The sequence below is a fragment of the Pygoscelis adeliae genome, unplaced genomic scaffold (assembly GCF_000699105.1).
Source record: "Pygoscelis adeliae isolate BGI_AS28 unplaced genomic scaffold, ASM69910v1 Scaffold77, whole genome shotgun sequence".
Classification (NCBI taxonomy): domain Eukaryota; kingdom Metazoa; phylum Chordata; class Aves; order Sphenisciformes; family Spheniscidae; genus Pygoscelis; species Pygoscelis adeliae.
The window spans coordinates 5,411,115-5,424,225 of NW_008825216.1; the positions used below are offsets into that span (position 1 = coordinate 5,411,115).

General features: G+C 38.0%; 1 protein-coding gene across 1 annotated transcript in view; it reads left to right on the forward strand.

The window, feature by feature from the left end:
• GALNT2 (polypeptide N-acetylgalactosaminyltransferase 2) overlaps positions 1-13,111 on the forward strand; it is a 43,558-nt gene that overhangs the window by 8,850 nt on the left and 21,597 nt on the right. The window contains 4 exon segments of the mRNA XM_009329184.1: positions 2,737-2,835; positions 3,403-3,470; positions 4,391-4,456; positions 7,873-7,994. Of these exon segments, the coding sequence (XP_009327459.1) occupies positions 2,737-2,835; positions 3,403-3,470; positions 4,391-4,456; positions 7,873-7,994 (355 nt within the window).

A 13,111-nucleotide genomic window follows, 5' to 3' on the forward strand; every position in this document is an offset into this window, starting at 1 on the left:
CACGCCAGCTGATGCTCACAACTGCCACTTCCAACAGTGTTGAGAAACCTCTGGGTTTCCTTCTGTTGCAGTCTGTTTACGAGGTGTAATTGAGATCTATCCCTGTCATGGTAGACTTTGGAGATCCAGAAAGTGAGTGTCACAGTCACAACAGGAAACTTCCAGAGCTGTCCTCCTGTCAGTGTAAAATAGTCTCCCAAGTGGGATGAAGGGTTAACTACTCCATGGTTTTTGTGGACCAATGTCCACCATGCTTGCTTTGGACCAGGGGTTTCTGATCACGTCTCTTACCTGATGTGTTGGCATGATTCTCGAGAATTACTGGTAAGTACTTTAGCTGGACTAAACTGTGTTTTCTTTCTCATTTGGCAACTATTAGAAGCTTCTGATCTCACACTCAAGTTTTATTCTTAAGTAGAGAAGAAACAAACTTTTCTGGCTCTCTGGTACCCAGATATCTGTTGAGGTGAAGGTTCTCCTTGCACTGGTTAAAGTGGATATTTCTGTCAAAAAATGGTTTCAACAAACCATGGAGGTTTCAGAAAATTTGTTAATGATATGAACTAGTCCAGCGACTCAAATTTCTAGGGGAAGGAATGTACTTTTCATGTCTTAACTGATTTTAATGACCTACACTAAACATTGAAGTTTTCACTTCAAGTTCTATTTTATCCAAATGTATTTGCTCATTCTGCATGTAACATTAAGTGCTATAACTTGAGGAAAGAAAGTCTGTTCTCTGTGCCAAACTTGATGACATTGTTTCTTTGGTTTGAGTTTTAACTGTGGCACTATTGACACAGCAGAATAGGAGGACTACTGAGTCAAAGCAGGGATTTTTGAAGAGCTGAGAGCAGAAATACTCAGCGAAACATTCCTCTGGTTGTATTAGGAAGTCTAAAAATCTTAATTTCTCCCTCAGAAATATGCAATAGTGCTCTTCTCTTGAGTTTTCTTAAAATTGAGAGGCTTCATTGCCTTGAGTAATTCCACCCTAAGATGCGCTCTGGCTCAAGTGCTCTCTTCTGCAAAGAGAGCAGTATAAGTTTAATGTGACTTTTTTTAATTATTCTAATGCAAGTGCTTCATGTGATAACTGCATGCACAGTAGGCTTGTCCTCTGTGGGCAGTTTTAAAGTTAGCAGAGAAAAGAATATATTTTTTGGCAGCATAAGCTTTGGTGTATATTAGCTGGATGTCTTGTAGCTGTCTAGATGAATTGCCAGAAGCTCACAACAGAGAAGGTCTTAATTCTTTACTTTCCAGAAACGCATGCAAGTTTGTGATTCATAGCTTCGTCACTAGCGCCCAGCATTGAAGCAATCTTGTACACCCATCTTTTGAGAAACAAAGCTAGATACGGCCTTGCTAGTCTGACACGGCAGTTGTAGGGTTGGCATGGGCTTTGTTTTTCTTCATAGCGAGTGAGGTCACCATGGCACAATAACGTTTTGTTTCACGGCAAGCAGTAATGTGTGTGACATTACTGGTGTGTTGTATCGAAAACACTGCAGGTCCTTGGGATGTTGTAGGGTGGGCAAGGGCAAGAAGTGCATTGCTGCTTGCTCTCTGATTCCAAGAGGTTGAAGGCTGCATGGTTTGTGGTGCATGTCGCAGATGTTTAATCAGGTGTGGAGGGGCCTTTTACGTAGGCAGAGGCCTAGTTTTAGAAGTTGATGTAGCAATGTAACTCGCCTGTCTTTCCGTAAAAGCTAGTTTGATTCATACTGCACAGAGTACAGAATTACTTGCTGAATTTGCTACAGGTGTATGCTAGCTGGGTTTATCCCCTTTGAAGACAGCTAGACCTGTTAAAACTCTACCCCTAATGTTAAAGGATATGTGAAGAAATACATCACTCGTGTACGTTACTGCATGAATGGGGATCAGTATCGTGACCTGTCAGACTGTAATGCTTTCAGCATAAACTTGATATACAGTGTTTTCTAGTACTGTTAGTGTCTAATACAATGAGACTAGTGTCTTTTTTAGGTTTGTTGTCAGTAGATTTAAACAGTTTAATTTTATGTAGTCCTGCAGGAATTATTTTGGGATTTGCTTCTTTTTGCTTATTATAGTAATTTCAAGCTACTAGAGGTGATGAAAAGTGAGTTGACATAAATGGAATATTTCATTATCTTTATGGTTTGGAAGGATGTGGTTCTTTGTTTAGTTGGCTCAACATTGTCACAGCTAGCTTTGTTTTTCAAATTCTGCATGTTACAATCCTTAAAAACAGTTTTCTATTCTAATGAGAAGTTGTATCTATGAGGAAGACCAGGATGCTACAGTACCTTTAAAAATAAAGGGAGAAGTGGACACGTGCCATTCTAAAGAAGAGACATACGGTAGCCTGTGAACCCATGCATTTTCACTGAAAATATGCTCGTTTGCTTAGATTTATTGAATGCTTTTAAAGTAAAATAAGTGCTCTGGTTTCATACTCAGTTGCACGAAAGGTATTTACGACATGCTGCAGTGATGATAGTCTGGTGACTTTCCTGAACCTGCCTATATCTGATACTGACTTCTTAGTCTGTTGTGTACTAAGACAACTACCAAAAGTGGCAGAAGAGGACTTGATTATAATCTCATCTGAAAACAAGATATTTCATTCTTCCTAGGTAGGTGTAGTGTGTATGTGACTTTAATAGATAACTGCTTCACAGGGAAGGCTGTCTGCTAAGCCTGGGATGTAAATACTATGTTCAAATGAGAGGGTATTATGTCTTTCAGGTGTCAACGGAAACAATGGCGGATAGATTTGCCAGCCACTAGTGTGGTGATCACCTTTCATAATGAGGCAAGATCTGCTTTGCTTCGAACCGTCGTCAGGTATACCTAAGAGACCTTGATTTTTCCCTAAAGGCCATTCATTTGTGTCAGATAATGGCTTATGATAAGGAAGGGAAGTAACAATCCATTATGCTTTTCTGAATCATTTGCAGAGGGAAAGATGAGTCTTAATTTCATTGATGTCTCCAGTACTTATATTCTGAAATAGTGATGTTAAACAAAATTCCTCCCCTTAATTACAAATGCATGAAAGTGTGGAACCAATTACCAGATGATGTGTGGAGGTTGGCTGTATAACTAGTTTCAAGAAAAAAATCAGGGAAGATGGATTCTCAGGGGATATTTGACCTAAAGATATCTGCAAAACTTCCATGTTACAAGTTGTCTAATGCACTGACTTCTGGAGGCTCGAATTTCGGGGGGGAATGATTCTACATGTGCCTCTCTTGACAAACACTTTCTGTAAGAATAAGCCAATAGCTGTTGTTGAAGATAGCATCCTGGGCTAGGTTCTACTGTGGCTTAACAAAATAACTGCTTTTATGACATCGTTATGGAAAATTAAGACTGCTTAGTGTTGAATCCTTTTTTTTTTTCCTGTTTCAGTGTCCTTAAAAAAAGCCCATCACATCTTATTAAGGAAATCATACTGGTGGATGACTACAGTAACGATTGTAAGTACTCTTACAGGGTCCTAACTTTATTTTGTTTATTCTGGTAAGACTTTCTGTAGGTGCTAGTAAGTGACTCAGTTGAGAACAGGTCACATGAATAGGAGTTTGCAGAGACTGATCCAAAACCAGGTCTTAGTTCTTCTGTATCTGTCACTGCGGAAGTGTGAAGAGTTCTGATAAATACTTCAGGTATATTTTGTTACTTCCTGCTAGCTGAAGGAGCAGAGTGTATAGTTGAAAACAGCCTTTATATAGCATGTTATCTGATGTAAAAATAAAACCCATGATGCTTGCAAGAAATATTTTTGTAGCACTGCTTTAAATGAATGCTGGTCTCCATCAATCTCTTGGAAAAAATTCTTACTGAATCTAAAATAAGTCAAGGTTTTATAAGTACTAGGGTATCACAATACAAACTTGAACAATTGAAATGGACCTCTGAGTAACATTTCTTAAAAGAATTTAATGTCTACACTTGCATTGCTAGTTTATAGCTAGTTTAGGATAGGTTTAAGCCTTAATGTTGGTTAAAAAGTGAGCTTTCTTATATGCAAAGAAAACAATTAATCCTAGAAAATAGTTTAATCCTATAAAAGTTTTTTCTTATGCAATGTAGAAACTGTGTAAAGTAAGCAAAAAGAATATCATTAAACAAAAATATTTCAAGAGTGTAAAATGAAATTAGCTTTAAATAAAATAATGAGGGTAGTAATTTTTTAGCCTGGTAACTTTTCTTTATTTCTGGTGAGACAAGTAGGCATTTTTTTAAACATATATCTTATATTTAACTATTTATGACCATAAACACTTTCCACTACAAAGCTTTTGTTTTTCTTTGAAGACAGACACTCTTATGGTATACATTGTTGGATATCAAACTGGTTCTCATCACTTTTTTTTAATTATTTTACTTTTTAAAGCTGAGGATGGTGCTCTCTTGGGAAAAATTGAAAAAGTGCGGGTTCTTCGAAATGATCGCCGAGAAGGTAGGCTTAATCTGCCTGAAGGAAGGTACAAATTCCACTGTGCTGCCTTATCTGTTAATCTTCATCAAGTCTTTTAAAGGAATGTTCTGCTATATGTTCCGTATTGAAGGGGGGATTTTCACTTTATAAATCAACTTACTAGTGGAAGGAATAAAAACAAATGCATTTGTGCAAGTAAAAACAGTAATTCTGATTAATTCTGTATTGTTGTGTGCGCAGTTGCCCATTGTTGGCTTTCACAGTGAAAGCTGACTTGGGAAACTGCCTTTCACCCTCAACCTCTCCTTTCTGTAACTGTACTGAATCATCAGTTAAGCTGCTCCCATTGTACGTAAGGTCTCACCGTAAACTGTATGATTGTTTGAAATGGTCCAGCTTAAAAATAGCCCTCTTTTTTGCTGGTTCCCTTACTAGAGATCATTTTAAGGATCCAGTTGATGGGCAGCCCAGCAAAACTTGTTTGGCAGACTTGAGAGGGTTTGAGCAGCCAGGAGGGCCGGGACCACGTATGCCAGTTTTGCTGAAGCCAATGTGCCATGTAACAAACTCGTCTTACATTTTTTTTCTTCTTCTTTGTTGCTTTGTAAATTATGGTCTCATATCACTGAGCCCTTTAGTCAGCAGCTTCCTGGCTACGGAGCTTAAAGTATTAGATATAGGCAACTGTTATTCTACAGCTGTTTGAAATAATAAGTGAGAGTTGATGGTTGAAATAGCTGACTGAGTTAGCAGATATGTGCTCGTTTATTTTTATAAGCACTGTATCTTCTAGGCTGCCAGCCTGGCCTGGGGAGCAGCTAGAATCATGAGACTGTCAGAAACCGGAAATTACATGCACAGAACCTGGGTTGTCCCATAACTAAAGTTATTGCAAACGGGTGGGTTCTTAGTGTTTAAATGTTTTGTTTGGAATATACTTGTGAACAAAGGCTTGTTAGGAAAGCAGGCCTTCTATGACTTGCCATGGTTGCAGGGTCCTGAGTAAGTTAATGTCACTTTTCTGATCAGTACAGCATTTAAAGATGGAGGTAATAATAATGGAAAAACAGAATGAAGTCACACTTCTTTATTTTTATTTTTTAGTAATTATAAATATTAACTTTGTACTGCAAATTCATACTTAAAAATAGGCATCAGTATATCTCAAAATGAAATATGATTTGACAAATCTTTTACTATGTCAGAAAAGAACAACTGTTTGCAGATTGAAGGCATAGTACTAGTTTACTTGGTATTTTTGTGAGATTAAGATTAAATTATTACCCATGGGATCTACTGTACTGTTCATAAAGCTTTGCCTAGGCATCCATATGTGCAACCAGGTGATAATTTTTTAAATTAAAATACTGTAAGATTTCATTTGATTGCTGGCTCGCTATGCTTGAGTTTGATATTCACTTTGCTTTTCATTTTCAAGCATAGTCTGATACTAATATCTCAGACAAATACAAATTAAAATTTTAGAGAATCAGTAAAATCAACCAGTGTGTAGGATGCTAAGAGTAACACATTAGCATGAACAGCAGAGAAAAGCAATGTGTTTTAAAACAAAAATTAAAATAAAGGGGCGGTGTCTGCAGAGGGGATGACATTGACTGCCTTGCTTCCAGAAATATGTGATAGTAGCTTTTAGTCTCATCTGTAAGACCAGAGTTTTTTATGGGAACAGATGTTTTTTGGAAGATGTGGTAGTCTACAGAATACATGTTCAGGGGAACCTTCTTGACTCTTTCAGTTATAAGGCTGAATGTGATTGTAGAGGACTCAATGACCCAAGTGGTCACCTCCATTTTTTTGGCCCTAAATCTGAAATTAGAAATGCTGTTGTGTGTTTTCTACGGAAGTAGGGCGAGACAAGTAGGTTCTATGAGAATGGAAGTTAGAAATAATAAGCTCTGGAAAGAGGAACTGCAGAAGTAAAAGAAAAATAGCCAGAGTGATTGAAATGGTTTGATTTGGAAAAACTGAACAGAACAGGTTGAAAGGTTGGAATTAGGGAGACAGCATAAAAAGCAATGAGGTACAGTTAGCTGCCAATGTGCAACAGATAAGGTGTAGAAAGTACTGTTGGAGAGCATAGCACAGCACGTACCTACAACAGTAAAGCGCTCACATTTGCGGTAAGAGATAGTACAAGGATCTTGATGAGGCTCTTGCTGAATGTTGGACAGAGCAAACAAGCTTTCCATCTTAAGCATCTTGTATTCTGTTTGGCAGAGTCATATTTTGCAGGTTTATTTTGTAAAGGGTATGGAAAGAAATGGGGTTGACTCTTTTACAATATTTCAGTTAAGAGGGGAAAAAGAAAAGCAGAACAGATTTGCTGGGAAACAATGTAGAAAGAAAAAGAAAAAAGAAGTAGTTAGTTGGCTTTGGTCTTGAGTGACGATGCAATCAGTGAATTTTGAATAGTAATAGCGAAAAGTAGGGAGGAAATTTGCAAAGGAATGAGAGGAAGCTTGCTATTTTTCCTGTATTGAAGGTAGTGGTGGGATGTTCTGGGTTATTAGTTGAAGATGTCCCTGCCCACAGCAGGGGGTTTGGACTAGATGACCTTTAGAGGTCCCTTCCAACCCAAACTATTCTGTGATTCTATGATTTGTGTATATATAGCAAGGAACTTTAAGGAATGGTGAGGTCATCCAATGAACAAATATTAAAAGAAAAGGAAGGAAGGAAAGAAAGGAACAGGGTAAATCAGTGAGGGGACCTGTGAAATTGAGGTGTAGAGAAGAGAAGAACCTTTTGGCTTTACCAGAAGTTTCTTCTTAAAGAAGTCTTTTCAAGATAAGATTTAAAAAAAAAAAGAGACAAACAAAAAAAACCCCAAAACCCCTACAAAACAAGAGAATTGCAAGAAACACAGGGGAAAGACAGTTGAAAGGGGTGGGACGAAGGCTCTCAGACATGAATTAATGAAGCATGGATATTTCTGGAAGAAGTTGATAGAAGAAAGGACAGACTGTGGCAACTAAGATGGGGGAGTGGCAAAAAGTTGGGGAGGATAAGTTAATGATGGTGCTTTCCTCAGTTCTATCGTAGAACTGTTGGAAAGGTGTTTGTTTTCAGGACGTGTCTTGAGTAACATTTATCAGTATAAATACTATTTACTGTAATGGAGACCCAGCTGTACTTGTGTATCGTGTTTTTTGAAAAGGCACTTTAATTCTTCTACCTAAATTAGATTGAAACCTGTAGACTAGGGTGCAGTAGGTTGGCAGCTTGCAGGCTGTTTGTTATGAAGTCATTTCACTGAATTGTTAATTAGTATCTCATTTTGATAATGGAACTTGTGTGTTTGCCCTGTCTCAGTCAGAGTAATTTAATTAATGACTTACATGGAATGCAATAGTTTCTCACTATTGTTGATTGTTTTCCTCAGTAGGTACTTTAAACTTTTTATCTTTACTTCTCAGGCTTGATGCGCTCCCGTGTCAGAGGGGCGGATGCAGCACAAGCAAAAGTATTGACCTTCCTGGATAGTCACTGTGAATGCAATGAGCACTGGCTGGAACCACTTTTGGAAAGAGTAGCTGAGGTTAGTAAAGAGTTCTTCTAAAGCAATTTCCTGAAGGAGTAGCTTTTAAATTTTAAAGCCATCTGGTTTATACTACGTTAATTTTTTGCATTTTTCTAAGGAAGCTTTTTCTCTGAAGTGAGGTGATGGAGATGATCGGAGTGTTCCATGACTAAAACCCATTTTTTGCTCATTTTATCTGTGAACACAGGAACATAAAATGTGAATATTTATTATTGTCTTTACAAGCAATTCAAATATATGCTTCTTTAGTTCTTTAGGGACTGCTGCAGTAAGTGTTGAAAATCTTTAGAGCAAAGTATAGTTCTCCTCAACCAATATCACCTCAATGTAGTTCAGTTTACCTGAGTATTCATACCTCATTAAGATTCAGTGTGATAATAGGAGAGAGGTTGAGCTGTGAAACCAAAATTCTCATGGAAATTAGCAGGGACTGTGGGCTCTCGGCTTTTGTGTAAATGATGCTTAGTCTGTGTCCCGGAAAAGCAATTGAGAGTATTGAGAGTGAAAGTATACTGTTTTCTCCAGGGGTTGGTTATACTTGTTAACTTGCTCTGGAGGAACTCAGTTGAACTGGAAAGTGAATCAAGTGTGATCCCAAAAAGCACTGGGGAACACTCAAGACAGCAGGGTTTTTCTTCTTTCTTAATTGCATTCCCTTTCTGGTAAACTCCCCTTCCTGGACAGGCTTTCTTTCAAAATGCTTCTGGTCAAAATGGTTTTGCTAAGCTACTCTGTCTTGTTAATGCCCAGTTCTTCACTTATCCTCCCTACACTTCCCTCTGCATTTGCCCACAAAAAGGGGAGGGGGCGGCAGGGAAGGAAGTAAAACCCATATACTCAATATGCCAATGGAGAAGCTATCAACTGATGACTGGTTTTCCTTATTCTGTTTGGTTCTATGATGCTTTACTGTGTATTCCAGAAATACTGTAAGTTGCCTAAGACATACTGGCAGTTAAAATCCTATTTTGGAGTAGAAATAACTCTAATCAGCTCAAACCTGGACACTATTAAAGTACCTAGAGCCTACAAAGCCCTTGAGCATGAGTAACATAGCACTTCCTTCTATTTTTGTGCTCGTGTAAAGTGTTGCAGCCTCAGAAGGGTTGGGGGAATTTCTCCTGTAATAATTAACTAGGAAAATAAACTCAGACATTAAATATATCTCAGAAGGAAGTGGAGAATGCTTGCAGCTAAAGCACTAATCGATTCTAGGATGTGGAAATGGTTTTCAAGCCTTTTTGTTAAATGGTTTGAAGCATCTACCTGTTCAAGACATCAGAAGAGAAATGGTAGTTTTGGTCAACAAAGCCCTGCTTTTAGTAAGACAGCTATTTTGCCATTTACCCTTTTTCTTTATGACTTTTTTCAGGACACACTCATTTAGCTTTCTGAAACTGGTATGGGATATGAAAAACTGTTAACCTTTTCATCATAACAGAATGTGTAAAACCTTTTATTAAACTGCTGACAGTTTTGTGAAGATCCAGTGTTACATGTGGTGTACTTGGTGGGAGAAACTGTTGCATATTTTGCTTTGTGCAGCAGCCACTTTTTAGCAGCACGTGTATTACTAGACCTTTCAAGACTTACTCTTCACAGTCATCACTGTGATACACAGTAATTGTGTGTGCCATTGAATAGCTTTCAGCTGTATGAATACAGTTTTCCATTCTTAAAAGCTTGATGTACTGTTAAATAAATAGTTGATGTGGAATTCCAGTTTACTTTCATCTGGGAAGATTCCCAGCCAACAAGTATGGGGGCTGATAAAGTAGCTTCTAAGCTTTCTGCTTGTTCAAATAATTAAGACATGGATAGTGTTTACGTATAGTATATGATATTCTTTGTTATTTTAAATGGATTGATTTTGCTCACAGTGCAGACGGTATGTTACTTGATGTTAATTGGCAGCATTTTCTTGATAGTCTCAGTGACAAAAAGCTGAACAGATATGAACTCATTCCTGCCCTGGCCTCAAAGGTAACTTTTTTCAGGTCAGGGCTACTATGCATTAATACAGTATTTTCTGGTGCGCTGCTGCATCTATTCTATATGTGGTGGAAAGTGTAGGCTTTTTCTTTTTTCCTTTTGTTCCAGAATTGCCCACTTAGCATTTAATTCTGTTGGAGTTTTGGGGGATTAGTTGTGTGTGTCACAATATAAAAAATTTATAGCTTCCAAGAAACAGTCTGAATTGAATCAGTTCTACAGTACTCTATCTGATGTGCTATAACCACTTTAGAAAGTTGTCCTTGACCTCTTGCTTGTGTTAGGAGCACCTGAGGCATCAAGCTCTCCTCTTCAATTGAAAGATGATCCATCCCACAGTTTTCTTCTTTGAGATGGTTTCCTGGTTAGAGTATCTTTGTCTATTGACCGGGCTTGCTTAGCATTCTTAGAGGGGTCTGACACTGCTAGGGATTTTTCTTCAGCGATTTGAGCAAAGGCTTAAAGCAGAAGCAGCATACATACAAGGTGAATATTTTAGAATTCAGAATGTACAGATACCTGTGTAACCTGGAGCTGGTATATCTTTTCCCTCTTTGCTCCCTCCTGGAGAATGGTTTTCTGCCTGTTTCCCTAAGGCTACCTTTTATGCCCTCTAGATTTTTTTTTTTTAAGTGTGCGTTAGGGGAGATTAAACAAGGAGACAGTGGAGGTTAACCCTTTGATTACCCCAAAATGTCAACATAGTAATAAGTATACACAATCTTGAAAACCTTGGTAACTACTAGCTTTTTCATGAACACTTGTCTACTTGGCTTTTTCCATTTCCAATTTCTAATCGCTTTGATGTTTTATTCTTATGATGCATCAGTTATGAGAAAAATAAAAATTGAAAGATTCTGGTGCAGAATGGAACTAATCTGTTTTCATAGCATAGCTGTAAATCCTGTATCACTTTTAGGAAGGTATTTTTAAACAAACATGATCTTAAAAGGAAGAAAGAGCTAGGATTAAGAAATGAGATGTGGATTCCTTTTTCATATCTGTCTCAGATTTTTGTGACCTTGAATGAATCAACTTTTAACTGGCACAATGCTGAAAGGAAAATATTTATTTTCTTTTAAGAGTGTTGTGAAGCTTAACCTTTGAAGTGTCTTGAGATTTTTAGGGGGGGAAGAAATTTATGCAGAATCTTGAGGATAATTTCTGATGGTTTATGAGAATAATATATAATAGTCTAACTCTCTAGAGCATACATAACCTCCTTATGAAATATTAAAATGAAATAGTCTGCTACAAATTTCCAGGCACTAGAGACTTGCAGTGTTCACAGGCTATTTCTTTCCATTACCCTCACCAAGAAGCAGATAGTTTTCCAATTGTGCGTTCCATTATAAGTTATGGTGTCAACCCTTCAGAATGAAACAGGAGATTATAAAAAGAAGAGTTCCTTTTTGCTTGTGTTTCTGTTTCTGAAATGCACATCAGATTTCTACTTTAATCACACTATGGGTAAATAAGTATCTTGCTTTAGGATAATTTAAAGGGAGCAGCTGCTTTTTAGTGTTAAGTGAATGAACTTCCTGTACTTTGGAGACCCACAAGCTCTGTTTAGCAGTCTCTGCATTAACAACTTTGTAGTGCCCTGCAAAGCATCACCTTAAGAACGTTGTAAGTCTTTTGTCTGCCTTGCTGCTGAGCAGGTCTATAATTTCAAATCATGGAAGGAACAGTGTGTTTCAAAGCCAACAAAGTGGGGGTTGTACATTGAACTGAATGGTTGCAACTTGTGTATTTGTCTGTCGGAGAAACAACTGTAAGTTGTTTAAGTAATACATTGGGTGTAGCAAGTGGTGTTAGTGCGGTGTCGCACCGATATTGATAGAACTAATCAGACCAGCAGTAAAAGCTTGAGGAAATCCCAAATGCGTAGAGACAACATGCTACCTGCTTACTCAGCACAGTGGAGTGGAGATAAGTTGAAGCCTAACTGAAGCTCTACCTAATGTGACACCTGATAGCTTGGGCGACTCTTACTACCAGGTTCAACCGAGCTGAGTAGAACCATTTGAGAAAAAGCAAATTTTTGTCAGAAAAGGTTTTTAGAGATGGGCGCAGCTGTTGGTCTCTTTTCCAAAGTAACAAGTGATAGGACGAGAGGAAATGGCCTCAAGTTGTGCCAGGAAAGGTTTAGACTGGATATTAGGAAAAATTTCTTCACTGAAAGGGTTGTCAAGCATTGGAACAGACTGCCCGGGGAAGTGGTGGAGTCACCATCCCTGGAGGTATTTAAAAGCCATGGAGACGTGGTGCTTAGGGACATGATTTAGTGGTGGACTTGGCAGTGCTAGGTTAACAGTTGGGCTCGATGATCTTAAGGGTCTTTTCCAACCTCAATGATTCTATGATTCTATTCTATAAGGTGTCTCAGTTTCAGCTAAGGAAAGAAGGAGAAGGAAAGGAAGGGTGGTTTCATTTTTGTCTTTCATGCTGATGGGTGTATAGTGAATCACTTGGTAGGCTGGATATCTTCTGTCTCATCAGTCTTTAAATAAAGGAGTTTTCTAATTCTGTCACTGTAGATAGAATGCCTAAAATAAGGTCATGGGTGCACCTGAAGTGCTTTAGTGGTGTAGGAGAGCACACAAACACAAGTAGTGTTTTGCAGTTAAGGTGCAGTAAATCATAATTGCCTCCCAAGTACAACACAGTTAGCAAAACCATAAGATTGCCATTGCAAACATGGACTTGGGGCTACAGCTAACAGAAATAGGAGCTAAAGATGTGGTCGATGGGGGAACAGGACAGGTTGGTCTTTTTTGTCTGTGTTTCTAGCTTGCTTTAGACTAAGCTAATTAATACTTAGTAGCAGACCTGATCAGATGTTACATTACATCCCTCATAAAGGCAGATATTTGGCCCAGGTGGTATAGCTGCAGTGATACTTAAAAGGAATGTAGAAATCAGTAATGAGTCTTCAACTTTTAGCTTAGTCTTCAGCTTTTAGCTGAATAGTTAAGATTCAATAAATAAAAACAGGTGTTTAATGTCCTTATTGGACCAAGCAAAGCATTTGACTAAAAGAGTTGCTTTTTAGTCTCTTGTTATGAGCTCAAACTATTCTCATACTAGTTTGGTTCCGATCTGTTCTGTATAATACTGAT